We start from the raw sequence: 15,446 nt of genomic DNA, 5'->3' as shown, positions 1-15,446 counted from the left end.
TGAACAATTTTAGTATTGTGAAAGGGTGTGGTAGGAGAGAGAAAGAGATGGTCTAGGTATAATGTCAGAACGAGGCTCAGTGCAGAAACCACCTTGTGACCTCTTAATATTGAAACTTAAGAGTCAGTTCAAAATTAGGAAGAGATTTGGTGGAGGGTTAAGCGTAGAAGAGTCCTGACAAGAGGGGATTTCCCAGAACAGGGTGACAGAAGAATTTCTTTCAGCATTTTAATATTTCACTGAATTTTTTTAGAGGGAAAAAAATATGTTTAAAGATGTGATTCTGTGAAAATTGTCATAATACATATTTAATATACAATAAATGTTTCTAGGAATCAACTTGAATTAATGAGCTTTTTATATTTTACTCTTTAATTAGGAAAATCAATAGATTCCCAGTCATCTCAAAGTGAATCTGAAATTGTGCCAAAAGTTACTAAGATGACTGTATCTGGAAAGAAGCAAACTATGGGATTTGAAGTGCCCAGGTAAGGTTTTTAACCCTTCCTCCTTTTTTTTGAATAAGTATTGTCTCCTTGTTAGACTATAAGAATCTATTTGAATTTTGCATAATATAATCATTGAAGTACAATAGGTCCTCAGTATGGCATAATGCAAAGAAAAGGGGATGAGAAATTAGGCTTGATTGTGAACTCATATGTATGTTAATCGCCCTCATTGTCAATTTCCTCATACAAATTATAGCTACTTTAATGTAAAAAGCCTATGATTTTGTGAAATCTAGCACTGTGAGGTAGGGCATCCTTACGCCACTAGATGGCATAAACAAGCAGTGTTTGGGAATTAAATGTAGCTGGTGAATCATGCAATCATTAATTAAATTTTTTTACTATTATCATTAAACTCTTTTAGACTTTGATACTGAATAACATGGATCGGTATAACAAAGACAATATAAAATAAAGCATTCCTAGACTCGCAGATATCTAATGAGAAACGATAATAAGTCATACGTAGGTATTACTCATTTATTCTTTCTTTGCATAATCTTTAGAATTCTGTCAAGAGTTTCTATAGATGAGGAAAGTGGGTTACTTGAGACATAACAGCAGAGTCATAACTTTAACTATATATATTTTGTCTACCAGTTAGACAAGAAACACTTATCAAATGTAAACAATATATATTTTTTTCAATTTCAGGAAATACAAACTCAGCAGCCATTATTTTCTCCTTTATAGCATTTCTTTATGTAAATTAATAGAAATATCCATGAGTGTTGGGACGAATGTTAATGATTATTTTGTTCATTTTATTTATTTTATTTTTTATTTTATAAATAAAATATTTGGGTTGTCAGAATCATAAATACCTTTTTATTCTCCTGTCTTAAGTGCCATTTAATCCTATTATGGAATTATTTCCATTGAGCAAGGAAAAAATAAATAGACTATGCAGTTCCTTGTTCTAAGGATTTTAAAATCTTATGCAAAAGGTTTTAGAGGCTTAGAAAGCAACATGCAAATGAGCCTAGTAGAAAGAAAAGAGAATGAGAAAATGGGCTTGATTCTAGATTTGTCTATGTATATTTGTGTATATATTACAGCCCATGGGGTACTATATATTAGAAGTAAATACATAGTTATGTTTGTGAGTATTTATAACAGTAATACTCAATAATTAATTAAAATTATTGTTAAATTATTGTTAATTGAAATTATTAATATAGTAATTAATGATCAAGAAAAAATGCTTAATTCAAGTAGTAATTCTTAGAATACTACCTTTATGCTTTATAAGTATAATGCTTTTCAGAATTTATAAGACTATATGCTTCATGAGGACAGGGACCATTAATGTTAATCATTATTTTCTTTTCATAGAATAGATGTTTAAATATTTATTGGTCAGAGTCCTTGGGAAAATACATTAAAAAAAAAAAAACACCTGTAGATAGTAAAAAGCAGACCTGTGAGCTGGTATTTTGATGTGGCTCTGTAGGAGAAGTCATCAGAATGTGAAAGGCCTACAGGTACAGATGGAAAGTACTCAGAAATGCGTAAATACTGCTCAGGGACCAAGCTATATCTACATCAAATACTTTTTTTAGGGTTTTGGGGAAATTTATAATAAGGATAATATTTAGGCTGTTGTTTTTGTCTCAAGAAAGCACAGAGAAATAAAATTAAGTAAAAATCATTAGAACGTTGCGTAGAGAACAAATAACTCTGTGGTTAATCTCTTCAATCTAAATTATTAACTTTCCAGTATCATTTAAAAAACTTGCAAAGAAACATGAAGCCTCTCAATACATGTGGAAATATTCCCAATTTTGGAAAGATGGTTTAAAAAAGCAGACCAGTCATTTTATAGTAATAGATACGGTTGCACAATTATATGATAAAGCACCTGAAAAAATATTCACAAACTTATTCTTCTATACTTTGTTTCTTTCAGTCAGTAATTATAGCTCTGAACTTCTAAAGTTACTTTACCTCATCTTAAGAGATTTTTCAAAATCTTAATTAAACATTAACTTTTTCTTTATAATATGCAGAAGTTTTTACTAAGGACTGACTTACCTAGAATGCTTTTCTAACTACTTTGGCCCTTTCCTCTAACACTGCACGGGTTAGTGAATTAAAATGCAGTTTTTCTAAAATTTACTTGAAGAGAATGTTGTGAAAGTTAGAGAAAAGCAAATCTTCCATGTTACTGAACTTTAAATGAAATAATCAAGACAGACCGTGTTTTGTGTTGCTCTTCCTATCCTGAATAGGGCTGCCTAATTTGTGGGTGAGCCCAACTTCAGCCCTGAGCCCACTGTGTCAGTCATAGCTGTTCTGCTTTTGTCTGTTTTCTGTGTTGGAGTTACCATGAGTTTTCCTTTGAAGAAAAGCCTCACTAAAAACAGAAGGATCTGAAGCCAGAGATTGTGATTTTTTTCCCAGGTCTGATCAGAACTAGAGCCTATGACTAGTTATTCTGGTTGAATACTTTGACTGTAATTTGTAGGGTTTGTTTTTTTTCTTTACTCCTCTAAATACAGAGTTGTCATGTTTTTGTTTTTGAGAACTAATTGTGGACATTCAAATACATGTTTGAAAATTTCAGTTTAAATTTGATTTACTTAGCTTGGTTTGTTGGACTCTTTTAAGAGTGGGAACAGTTTCCACATACTTAAATTTTTTCCCTGTAGTTTGAAATGAAGCCAATCTGTCTAAGCAGTGAGTGCTCAAGTTGGTTAGTGGAGATTTGCTAAAGCAAAATAAAACAGGAATGGATAAGAGGCTTATAATAAAGTTGAAAATATAACTAATGTGATTCTTTCCTGAGGCGAAGGATGAGAATCAGTGTTGAGCATTTAAAAAATACCAAGAGAAAGAACAGTGAATCTGTTGTTACTCTGGGCAGGAAGAAAAGAGATTTACTGTTCGTACACATCTCCATCACACTACAATCCTTAAGTGATGTTTGTAAACTTCTTTCTATATGTAATTCTTTTCTGCCACCTCCACATTAAGATGGGTATAATTGGTTTCATTCTGACTCTTTGCGACCCCATGGACTGTAGCCTACCAGGCTCCTCTGTCCATGGGATTTTCCAGGCAATAGTACTGGAGTGGATTGCCATTTCCTTCTCCAGGGGATTTTCCCAACCCAGGGATCGAACCCGGGTCTCCTGCATTGTAGACAGACGCTTTACCGTCTGAGTCACCAGGGAAGTCCATTCTAATAACTTGCAATAATCTGTTCTTTGTCCTAAGTCTGTTTATTTGTGTCATTGAAGGAAAGGTAAGGCACATCATAGTCTGTTTGATTACATTACATCTTTCGTAGCTATCCACAGGATAGCACTGGTATGATTTCCATGGAGCACAGTCAAAGAGCTAAGGAAGAACTAAGTAAGATCAGTGTTTACTTTTGGAGGCACTGTCATTGTCAAGGAGGAAAAAAGCCAGATGGTTTTATTTCTGTTTTACATATCTGAGTTCCTCACTAGATTGTAAACTTTTGGGATCAGTTGATAACTTTTTCATTTCTATATCTTTTCTTCTCAGCAGCAGTGACTAGTGTATGTTACAGTTTTTAGTGGATCAAGTATTTATTGAATTAATGAATTAAAACTCCTTTGCCAAAAGTAGTAAAAATGTAGACATTTAGAGATTCTTCCTTTAAGGACAGTGTTTGAGCAAAAAAAGATTGTAAGTCTCTGTGCTGTTGGAGGAATGAGTTAGGGATTAAAAACTGATAAAGCTATTGTTTTTTTTTTTTATGAATTTATCTGCTGGAACACATTTGGTACCAATTTTTACAAAATATCTCCTTTATGCCACCTGTTTTGATAGGACTGTATGGCTAAGCTATGGGTTTAGACATTGAGTTTCAGTTACTTTATGGGATATTTTCTTCTTATCTTAGTTTTTAGCAGTCTGTTTTTCTCCTGGAATCTTCTAAGTCTGTATTTGTGTGGTTTGGGCCTAACTGCTTATCATATCCACCTTAACAGACTCTAGCCACTTAGCGGAGATCATTTTTTGGTCTGCAGATGTAAGAATGTAAAGAGATGTCTCTGCCCTTCTGACATTATAGAATGTCAGTCAAATTGGTTTAAATATTCTTTTTTTTTTTTAATTTATTTTTTTGCTGAAGGATAATTGCTTTACAGAATTTTGTTGTTTTCTGTCAAACCTCAACATGAATCAGTCATAGGTATACATATATATATATCCCCTCGCTTTTGAACCTCCCTCCCATCTCCCTCCCCATCCTACCCCTCTAGGTTGAAACAGCCCCCGTTTGAGTTTCCTGAGCCATACAGCAAATTCCCATTGGCTCTCTATTTCACATATGGTAATGTAAGTTTCCATGTTACTATTTACATACATCTCACCCTCTGCTCCCCTCTCCCCATGTCCATAAGTCTGTTCACTATGTCTGTTTCTCCATTGCTGCCCTGTAAATAAATTCTTGAGTACCATTTTTCTAGATTCCATATATGTGCATTAGAATATGATATTTATCTTTCTTTCTGACTCACTTCACTCTGTATAACAGGTTCTAGGGTCATCTACCTCATCAGAACTGACTCAAATGTGTTCCTTTTTTATGGCTGAGTAATATTACATTGTGTACCACAACTTCTTTATCCATTCATCTGTCAGTAGACATCTAGATTGCTTCCATCTTCTAACTATTGTAAATAGTGCTGCAGTGAACATTGGGATACATGTGTCTTTTTCAACCCTGATTTCCTCAGGGTATATGCCTAGGAGTGGGATTGCTGGGTCATACAGTGGTTTTATTCCTAGTTTTTTAAGGGATCTCCATACCACCTTCCATAGTGGCTGTATCAGTTTACACTCTCAACAGTGCAAGAGCATTCCCTTTTCTCCACATCCTCCCCAGCATTGACTGACTGTAGACTTTTTGATGATGGGCATTCTGACCAGTGTGAGGTGACATCTCACTGTGGTTTTGATTTGCGTTTTTCTAAAAATGAGTGATGTTGAGTATCTTTTCATGTATTTGTTAGCCATCTGTATGTCTTCTTTGGAGAAATGTCTGTTTAGGTCTTTTTCCCACTTTTTGATTGGGTTGTTTGTTTTTCTGGCATTGAGTTATATGAGCCACTTGTATATTTTGGAAATGAATCCTTTGTCAGTTGTTTCATTTGCTATTTTCTCCCATTCCGAGGGTTGTCTTTTCACCTTGCTTATAGTTTCCTTTGCTGTGCAAAAGTTTTTAAGTTTAATCAGGTCCCACTTGTTTACTTTTGTTTTTATTTCCGTTACTCTAGGAGGTGGGTCATAGAGGATCTTACTTTGATTTGTGTCATCGAGTGTTCTGCTTATGTTTTTCTCTAAGAGTTTTATAGTTTCTGGTCTTACATGTAGGTCTTTCATCCATTTTGAGTTTATCTTTGTGTATGGTGTTAGGAAGTATTCTAATTTCATTATTTTACATGTTGCTGTCCAGTTTTCCCAGCACCATTTATTGAAGAGGCTGTCTTTGCCCCAAAAATAAGGTACCCATAGGTGCCTGGGTTTATTTCTGTGCTTTCTATCTTGTTTCATTGGTCAATATTTCTGTTTTTGTGTCAGTAGCATGCTGTCTTGATGACTGTAGCTTTGTAGGATAATCTGAAGTCAGGAAGGTTGGTTTCTCCAGCTCCGTTCTTCTTTCTCAAGACTGCTTTGGCTGTTTGGGGTCTTTTGTATTTCCATATGAATTGTGAAATTTTTAGTTCTAGTTCTGTGAAAAATGCCACTGGTAATTTGATAGGAATTGCATTGAATCTGTAGATTGCATTTGGTAGTATAGTCATTTTCACAATACTGATTATTCCTACCCAGGAACATGGAATATTTCTCCATCTGTTTATGTCATCTTTGATTTCTTTCATCAGTGTCTTATAATTTTCTGTGTACAGTTCTTTTGTCTCCTTTGGTAAGTTTATTCCTAGATATTTAGTTCTTTTTGTTGCAGTGATGAATGGGATTGATTCCTTAGTTTCTCTTTCTGAATTTTCATTGTTAGTATATAGAAATGCAAGTGATTTCTGTGTGTTGATTTTGTATCCTGCAACTTTGCTAAATTCACTGATTAGCTCTAGTAATTTTCTGATACTATCTTTAGGGTTTTCCATGTACAGTATCATGTCATCTGCAAACAGTGAGCGCTTTACTTCTTCTTTTTCAACCTGGATTCCTTTTATTTCTTTTCTTCTCTGATTGCTGTAGCTAGGACTTCCAGGACTATGTTGAATAACAGTGGCAGAAGTGGACACCTTGCCTTGTCCCTGGTCTTAGGGGGATGATTTCAAGGTGCTACAGGTGGGTGGGGGATGCCAGGTCTTGTATTCAAGTGGTTTCCTTTTTGTGAGTTCTCACTATTTGATACTCCTTAGGGTTAGTTCTCTGGTAGTCTGGGGTCTTGGAATCAGTGCTCCCACTCCGAAGGCTCAGGGCTTGATCTCAGATTATTCTCTATGTTGGCGTGTGACTTCACTACTTAGATTCTCTGCCAACACTCCCAAGAAATATCCTAGTACCTCTGGGAAAGCAGCAGCTCTTCAAGGGTGGTTGCCAGACTCGGTTTAAATATTTTTTATTCCTGTCTCTGCCTTCTGTAGAGTAACTGCTGAAGAAAATGGTCATAGTTTCCATACACCTCAAAAAGGACATTCTAGTGAAGATACCAGCCTTGTTTCTTCTGATGCACTTGAGAGTGCTTCTAAATCAGCTCTTCCATCCCACACCATTCAAGCATCAGAAGAGCAGAGTTCAACACCAACACCAGTGAAAAAGTCTGGCAAGCTGAGGCAACAAATAGATATTAAAGCGGAACTGGAGAAGCGGCAAGGAGGAAAGCAGCTCCTCAACCTAGTGGTCATTGGTAATGCCTTTTGTTCTTCTGGATTGTCAGTCAGCTGCTCAAGCCCAATAATTGTCTCGTGGCAGCATGGGAATACACTCCACTCTGAGTTTTTGTGTGTGTGTAAATAGACATGAAGCAAGAGGGCATTGTACCATAACGTTGAGTTGTCAGGGTCACTTGGGGTGAAATAATGCCAAGTTGCCAAAGAGGTCTTTAGACTTGGTTGTGGCCTTTTCATTCTGTGAATATTGGAAAATGGCATGTCTTGTTGATCATTTTGATTTCCAGAAATCAAGGAAACTTCCTCCCTTCTAAAGAGATATGCTCTTTTTTCCATTTTAACAACTTACTTGGCAAACTATTATTTGATAAAAATTGGTGTTTATTGCTCTAAACTATTGAATTACAAATTCATGCTATGCCTCAATGTGAACAACATCTGGAAAATGTACCTAGTATTAAATCTTGAATCAATTTTCCTTAGGTCATGTTGATGCTGGGAAAAGTACTCTGATGGGACATTTGCTTTATCTTCTGGGTGATGTAAACAAAAGAACTATGCATAAGTATGAACAAGAGTCTAAAAAGGCTGGCAAAGCTTCGTTTGCATATGCATGGGTCTTGGATGAGACTGGCGAAGAAAGGGAAAGGTAGTCATTATATATAAAATTTTCATTCTGAAATTGTATATAGTCTTTAAAAAATTGTGTAATATGTGTTGAGTATGCATGAAACAAATCATGAAATATTTTAGACACTATTTTTAGAAAACTTTCAGTTATCAGGGAAATATTTTTATTGTAGTTTTCGTTGTAATCTACATACAATGTTTTACTCCTTTAAATTCTATGGAAATAGTTTAAAAGTATGTTTATTAAAAGAAACTGAAAGAAAAACATATATACACAGCAAAAGGCAGTAAAATCTCTTAGTTAATTATTCTGTGGGAGAAGTTTTGCTTGTTACCTCCCTGAGTATATGTCAATTGTCTTGATTTTGAATTAACATTATGAGAAAGACTCTTAATTTAAAATTAGTATATATAGTGTTATATATATATATATATATATATATATATATTCTTTATATATATGTAGAGTTATTACTGGAGAAGGCAGTGACACCCCACACCAGTACTCTTGCTTGGAAAATCCCATGGACGGAGGAGCCTGGTAGGCTCAAGTCCATGGGGTCGCTAGGAGTTGGACACGACTGAGCGACTTCACTTTGACTTTTCACTTTCATGCATTGGAGAAGGAAATGGCAACCCACTCCAATGTTCTTGCCTGGAGAATCCCAGGGATGGGGGAGCCTGGTGGGCTGCCATCTCTGGGGTCGCACAGAGTTGGACACGACTGAAGTGACTTAGCAGCAGCAGCAGCAGAGTTATTATAATATCAGTTTATAAAGGAAAAGTAACTTTTTGTAGTATACTATCTTCTGTCTGAAATCAAAATGACTAGTAAATTCAATTACAATATTTAATTCATCTTTATACTTTCTTACTATGTTTTTATGAGACACAGTCAACAAACAGTTAGTTAAACCTATCTCCTGCTATGCAGATCTAATCCAGTGGATTGCTCCTGAATGTGTAACTGTGTTTAATGCTAACTTTGGGAAGATTCTAGGAGAATATGGCCACTCATATCCCTCTGATCAAAGTATTTCTTTTGAAGTCTTTTTAGAGTGGTAATATATTTCATGTTAGAACTGTTAAGGATGAGGGACCCAATGGCACCTTTGTCTGGAAAGAAAGAGGATACCTAATAATTAAGTGAAATGGCAATTATACCTACCATCTCACACTAATATTCTACAGCCTTCTGCAAGTCATAAATCAACTAAGAAATTACTCCGTGTCCTGTGATGTCTTCATTTTGAATATGATTAGAAAGTATTAAAAATATGTGTGTTTATTTTCTTGGAGTATTGGGTAATTACATTATAATATATAAAATAATTTTCAATAAAGCTGGTCACAATATTCCTTACCTCTTCTGATAAGTAGAATTTTACATCATAGTGGTTTGAATTTTGTTTTGTTTTTTCTTGTTGTCTTTTTTATTCTTTACGGTATGACAAGCTTGTTTTTCAACTTAGAAAAAATAGTTGGACAGTTATAGATTTTTGGAAAAATGAATATTGGAAAACAGTAGAATTTTGTATGATATCTGCTTTAGGAGACTAAATAATTTTTACCTGTCAGCATATCAAGTAGATTATTGAAGTATATAGATAGCTTTTTAGTTTTCTTTATACCATCTGTCAACTAGGTAGAGAGATTGAGAATTGTATCATTTAAGTGAGAAGTGGCTTGTTTTAATTTATTTCATATGTGAGTTGAGCAGACAATTGAGGTAATAATTTTTCTCTTTCTTAGAATAATTAATAATTTTAATTAAGAATTTAGACTGTTATTTTTCCTATATTATTAAATAACTTAATCTCTAAAACTTGATTATTTCTATAGTTCTAACCATTTTATGTTTTCTTTAAGGGGGGTAACAATGGATGTTGGTATGACAAAGTTTGAGACCAAAACCAAAGTTATTACATTAATGGATGCTCCAGGCCATAAGGATTTCATTCCAAATATGATTACAGGAGCAGCCCAGGTACCAGATATTTCCTTAACCAAAGTACAGTGAATGTAAATAAAATTTCCTGATGCTGAGGTTATAATCCTAGGATTATAACTTAAAATATTAAAGTTCTAGCCTTGTAAAAAATTTAAAAAAATAGAGAAATACTATATTTTTCATTGTCTATTTATTGGTACTTTATAAAACCTTAGAATTCTAATTTATTACAAAGTAGCAAATGTATAAAAGCCACGAGTTTCTTTAGTAAAAATAATGGTAGGGACTTGATAAGGCATAGCTTTGTATTTCATTTATTAATAAATTGGAGTGAATATTTCAACATAAGCCTTTTTGTTGCATTTATATTCGTATTCGAGTCCTGTATCTTTTTAAAGAGCTTATTTATACAGAAATAGGGAACCTTGGGAGTTTTCCCCCTGTGGTCTTAATGGGATTAAAAAACAATTGTAGTTTGTAAATGTACATGATTCTTAATAAGGATACTAAAAAAAAAATTCAAAGATAATAACTTTAACTAATTAAAACAATGAAAATAGCATTAGACATATGGAACATTGATTTCTTCTATAATAGATGATGATTAGAAAATATGGAGAGTTCATAACACAATTATTTGTCCCTGTTTACTTACGTTTTAACTTTATGTTTTTGTTCCTTTGCCCAGTTATCATAATTGTTATGTAATCAAATATGGGAAGGTTTTGTTCTTTATGTCATTGTTTTTTTGACCACATGCTAGTACTTTCTTCTATTTAAAATTTTAATCCATCTGTGTGACTCCTTTGATTTGCTTGTGTTTGGTGTCAAGTTAGTCTTCCTTTAAAATCTGACCTACACAATTACTTCAGTAGTCTGTCCTTTGAATTAAAATGCTGTGACATTGTTTCTAGCTTAGATTTTTTTTTTCTTTTCATTTTTTAGGCAGATGTAGCTGTTTTAGTTGTAGATGCCAGCAGGGGAGAGTTTGAAGCTGGATTTGAGACTGGGGGACAAACACGAGAGCATGGACTCTTGGTTCGTTCTCTTGGAGTGACCCAACTCGCAGTTGCAGTCAATAAGATGGATCAGGTATTTAAAAGCTTTTTGAGTATTCATTTTAGATGCTGATTAAGATGATGTTCTGCCATATTGATGACCTCAGATGTGACTAGTATACATTTTCTTGGCCCAGTTGTCATATTTTAAAGAATAAATACATGATGCTGATATTAAATGAGGTATTAGTAGTATTAGGCAAGAAGATAAATTTTTACTTTCAGAATTAACTTATAAATCTTAAAATCATTTTTAGTTATAAAAATTCTTATTTATTCTGGTATGAGGAAAACTTGAAATAAACTATATTTCCAGCTTCCCCCTCCTGAAGATTTTTAACTTTTCATTTTGTACTTCCATTCAGTTTATTTTTGCACATAAAAATCTTTTTCTTTATAACATTGGGTTCTCGTCTGCTTCATTATTTACTTTTTTCAAAAAATTGGCAATATTCTTGTTTTTATTTCCAAGTAACTAATAATTTTTATGTAAAGAGATTTTTACAGCTTTATTCTAGTATATTTTGAAGATATACTTTATTCAACAGCCCACTACTTTAGAATATTTTCAGTTTTGTGCGTGTATTTAGAAATAGTTTATTCTGTGGAAATTTCCGGGCCTAAGGATATATATGTTTTTTAAGTCTTGCTGTACATGATCAGAAGGGGTTCCCAGGTGGTGCTAGTGCTAAAGAACCCGCCTGTCCCTGCAGGAGACATAGGAGATGTGAGTTTGATCCCTGTGTCTGGAAGATCCCCTGGAAGAGGGCATGGCAGCCCACTCCAGTTTTCTTCCCTGGGGAATCCCATGGACAGAGGAGCGTGGCAGGCTACAATCCTCATGGTTGCAAAAAGTTGGATATGACTGAAGTGACTTAGCACACACACATGAACGCACATTCTTTGTGTATTTATTTATCATTTGTATTTTTTTGAATTTATATAATTTGATTTTTTTAAGTTTTAAAACTGAGTAATTTGTAAGCAAAATAAAGACATTATCATTTCCTTTTAATTTCTTTCTTTATGCTTAGGTATTTTCTTATCCTGGGATCAAATACATATTCACCTAAATTTTCTACATGGTTCTTTTATGGTATCATCATTACATATACCTTTTATTTTCCCCCCAACATTTTAGTATGAAAATATTCAGACATAAAGCAAAGATGGAAGAATTTTACAGTAGACACCCAAATTATACCTCCTACATAATATTCTTCCCCTTGCTTGATCTCATTTTTGTCTGTCTACCCCTGTATCCATCCATTAATCCATCTTATTTTGACACGACTTTCTATGTAACTTACAAGTTATAGTTATTTTTACATTTACCCCTGAATACTATAGCATGGGAATAGTTATCTAGAATTCATATCACATATGAACATTACATATACTAAGAAGTCTAGTTGACTTGAGTAGGTGTCAATAATTTTATCTTATTTCAGTTGGTCAAGCAGTTGGTCCAAGCACAAATTTAATAAGTATCTCACTTTTTCTCCTCACTTTTGAATTTACTTTTAGAGGCAGCCCACTCCAGTATTCTTGCCTAGAATATCTCATGGACACTGGAGCCTGTTGGGCTACAGTCCATAGGTTACAGAGTTGGACATGGCTTAGTAACTGAAAAACAAAAACAAAATTAGCATACACAAAAAATTCTATGTTTTGGTGTTGTTTCCAGGCTTTCTGTTGTAGGAAAAGCTACTTTTAGATCATTTTAATAGTGAGATCTGACATTCTGAGCTTTAATTTTAAATAGATTTCATATTTTCATAGATGTTATAATTATATTTCATAGTCTTAATTTATATTTTATTTCAGAAATTAAAAATTTTTATAAATAGCATGGTCTTAAGCACAGTTTTAAAAATAAATTGGATCTTTGTCAGGTTAATTGGCAACAAGAAAGGTTTCAAGAGATTACTGGAAAACTTGGGCACTTTCTTAAGCAAGCAGGTTTTAAGGTAAGATCATTTTAAATTTATTTGGTTACTTTTCGTAAGTCTCATCTTACTGATATGAGAGAAAAAGCTACTTTGGTATTCTTGTCTTGTTCAGTATGTTTAATTCTTTTTGTTTTTATTTCTCCCTGGTCTTAAATGTATCTTATGTTCTTTGGATTACTTTGTTTTAGAAAATTGCATAAATTGGCTTGGATTTAGTATAAGTAGAAGACTTTTTCTCCACTTATTAGATGTATAGATTTAGGGAGGTTACCAAGGAGTATAGAAACTAGTAGAGAGAAATTCCTCCAGCAAAAGTATGAACTATACCTATGTTACTAGGTAAAAATGCTTGAGTGTTTTGGAACAGACTTGTAAGTTTCCCACAAAATAAAAAAGGTTGGAAACTGTTGAAACAGATAACATCAGGGCAGTAGTTCTGTGATTTAAGTTACTTTTTGAAAAGTACATTGTTACTTTTGCATACTTGGTACAGTTACGGTAATAGTGAACCTTTTAGCTTTTTAAAAATAGTGTTGTATTGGGAATTCTCTGGCTGTCTGGTGGTTAGAACTCCTTGCTTCCAGTGCAGGGGACATGGGTTCAATCCTTGGTTGTGAAACTAAGATCCCACATGCCTGTGGCACAGCCAAACAAAAAAAGGAGAAACAGTGTTGTGTTGAGTTTCATGTGTTCAATCCTTTTTTTATAGGAAAGTGATGTAGCTTTTATCCCAACAAGTGGTCTCAGTGGTGAAAATCTAATCACAAGATCTCAATCAAGTGAACTAACAAAATGGTATAAAGGACTATGTTTATTAGAACAAATTGGTAAGACTACTATCATATTAATTTTAATACATTATAAACTTGATAGTAATTATTATTTAGAGTTCTTTATAGAGGGCAGTGATTTATGTGAAAATGGATAGCGTTTACACTCAGGAGTGAGATTACCAGTTTTAGAATTATATGAATATTCAAATTGGTGCCAAATTTTTCTTGTTTAATTAATGCCTACTCCACTTACCTCACAGACTGTTGTGACATTAAATAAGAAACATGTGAAAACATTTCATAAACTACAAAGTGTTATATGAATCACAGTCAATTTGCTATTAGTATTTTCTAGGAGACATAGGAGTATAGTGGACTCATTGGACATGAATCAAAAATTACTTTTAAATTAAACCTTTCTATTTTTACCATTTTTTCCCAGACTCCTTCAAGCCTCCTCAAAGATCTATAGATAAGCCTTTTAGACTATGTGTATCTGATGTTTTCAAAGGTAAGTGCTACCTCTGTTGGTCTTCTTTAGTATAGCCCCTGCCTTTTCGTTTTCTCTTGACCTCTGTTGTTGGACAAAATTATTATTTTGTCTTCAGATTCTCCCTTCTTTATGCTGCTACTGCTGCGGCTGCTAAGTCGCTTCAGTCGTGTCCGACTCTGTGCAACCCCATGGACGGCAGCCCACCAGGCTCCCCCGTCCCTGGGATTCTCCAGGCAAGAACACTGGAGTGGGTTGCCATTTCCTTCTCCAAAGCATGAAAGTGAAAAGTGAAAGGGAAGTCGCTCAGTCGTGTCCAACTCTTAGCGACCCCATGGACTAGTGGTACATAATTCTAGTTACTTAATGCCCCTACCCAGAAAAATCTTCAATTTACTTACCATTTCCTCATATCTTACTCAGGCTTCCCTTGTGGCTCAGCTGGTAAAGAATCTGCCTGCAATGCGGGAGACTTGGGTTCGGTCCCTGGTTTGGGAAGATCCCCTGGAGAAGGGAAGGGCTGCCCACTCCAGTCTTCTGGCCTGGATAATTCCATGGACTTTATAAGTCCATGGGGTTGCAAAGAGTCAGACATGACTGAGTAACTTTCACTTTCACTTTTATATTTTACTCATCTTCCAAGTGTAAAAAAAACCTAGTCTTTTATCTTTCTAGCCTTGTAGTTTTGTTTTTTCTCCCATTAGATTGCTTTAGTTTCTGTATCCTTCAGCCAAACTGGATCATTCAGTGTTTCTTAATCATACAGGGTTTTTATTGCCACTGTGTCTACCCATCTTGTGTTCTTCTCTCTCTTCACTTGTTCATTTCCTACCCATATGTAGCAGTTTCGGTCAGGAAATAGATATGACAAATAGGTAAAATAGGAAGTTTAATATAGAGAATTATTAATATGATAAAAAAGAGTGACTATAAGATACCAGGGACTATATGGCACCCTAGGACTGATGAAGTGAACCCAAGGAAGGACAAACTTAGAAGAGGTGTTAGAGGAGATATTGTATTAAATATCTAAGAATACATCTAATTTAATGTTTACAAGGCCTTACATAAAAAAATATAACATGGAGATGATATAAAAGGCCTTAATAAATAAAAGAATATAATGTACTTAATATGTTGGAATAATCAGTATGGTAAAGATGTCAGCTGTTGCCCAAATTTTCATTACCACAGAGTGGGCAGTAAAGAGTAGACCATCTGAGCCAACAGGGAAGTCCCAGCAATAAATT

General features: G+C 34.2%; 1 protein-coding gene across 7 annotated transcripts in view; it reads left to right on the top strand.

Moving 5' to 3' along the window:
* HBS1L (HBS1 like translational GTPase) overlaps window positions 1-15,446 on the top strand; it is an 85,151-nt gene that overhangs the window by 54,648 nt on the left and 15,057 nt on the right. For 6 of the 7 annotated variants that reach the window (XR_003036257.2, XR_808879.4, XM_059889826.1 and 3 more), the window contains 8 exon segments: window positions 380-488; window positions 7,097-7,359; window positions 7,826-7,991; window positions 9,842-9,959; window positions 10,869-11,015; window positions 12,877-12,951; window positions 13,643-13,760; window positions 14,149-14,217. Coding sequence is in view for 5 of the 7 variants with exons in the window: in NM_001046498.2 (NP_001039963.1) it covers window positions 380-488; window positions 7,097-7,359; window positions 7,826-7,991; window positions 9,842-9,959; window positions 10,869-11,015; window positions 12,877-12,951; window positions 13,643-13,760; window positions 14,149-14,217 (1,065 nt within the window). In the remaining 2 variants the exon portion in view is untranslated. 7 annotated transcript variants of the gene reach the window in all.

This window comes from Bos taurus, chromosome 9, assembly GCF_002263795.3.
Source record: "Bos taurus isolate L1 Dominette 01449 registration number 42190680 breed Hereford chromosome 9, ARS-UCD2.0, whole genome shotgun sequence".
Classification (NCBI taxonomy): Eukaryota; Metazoa; Chordata; class Mammalia; order Artiodactyla; family Bovidae; genus Bos; species Bos taurus.
This window is presented reverse-complemented; position numbering and strand designations above follow the sequence as displayed.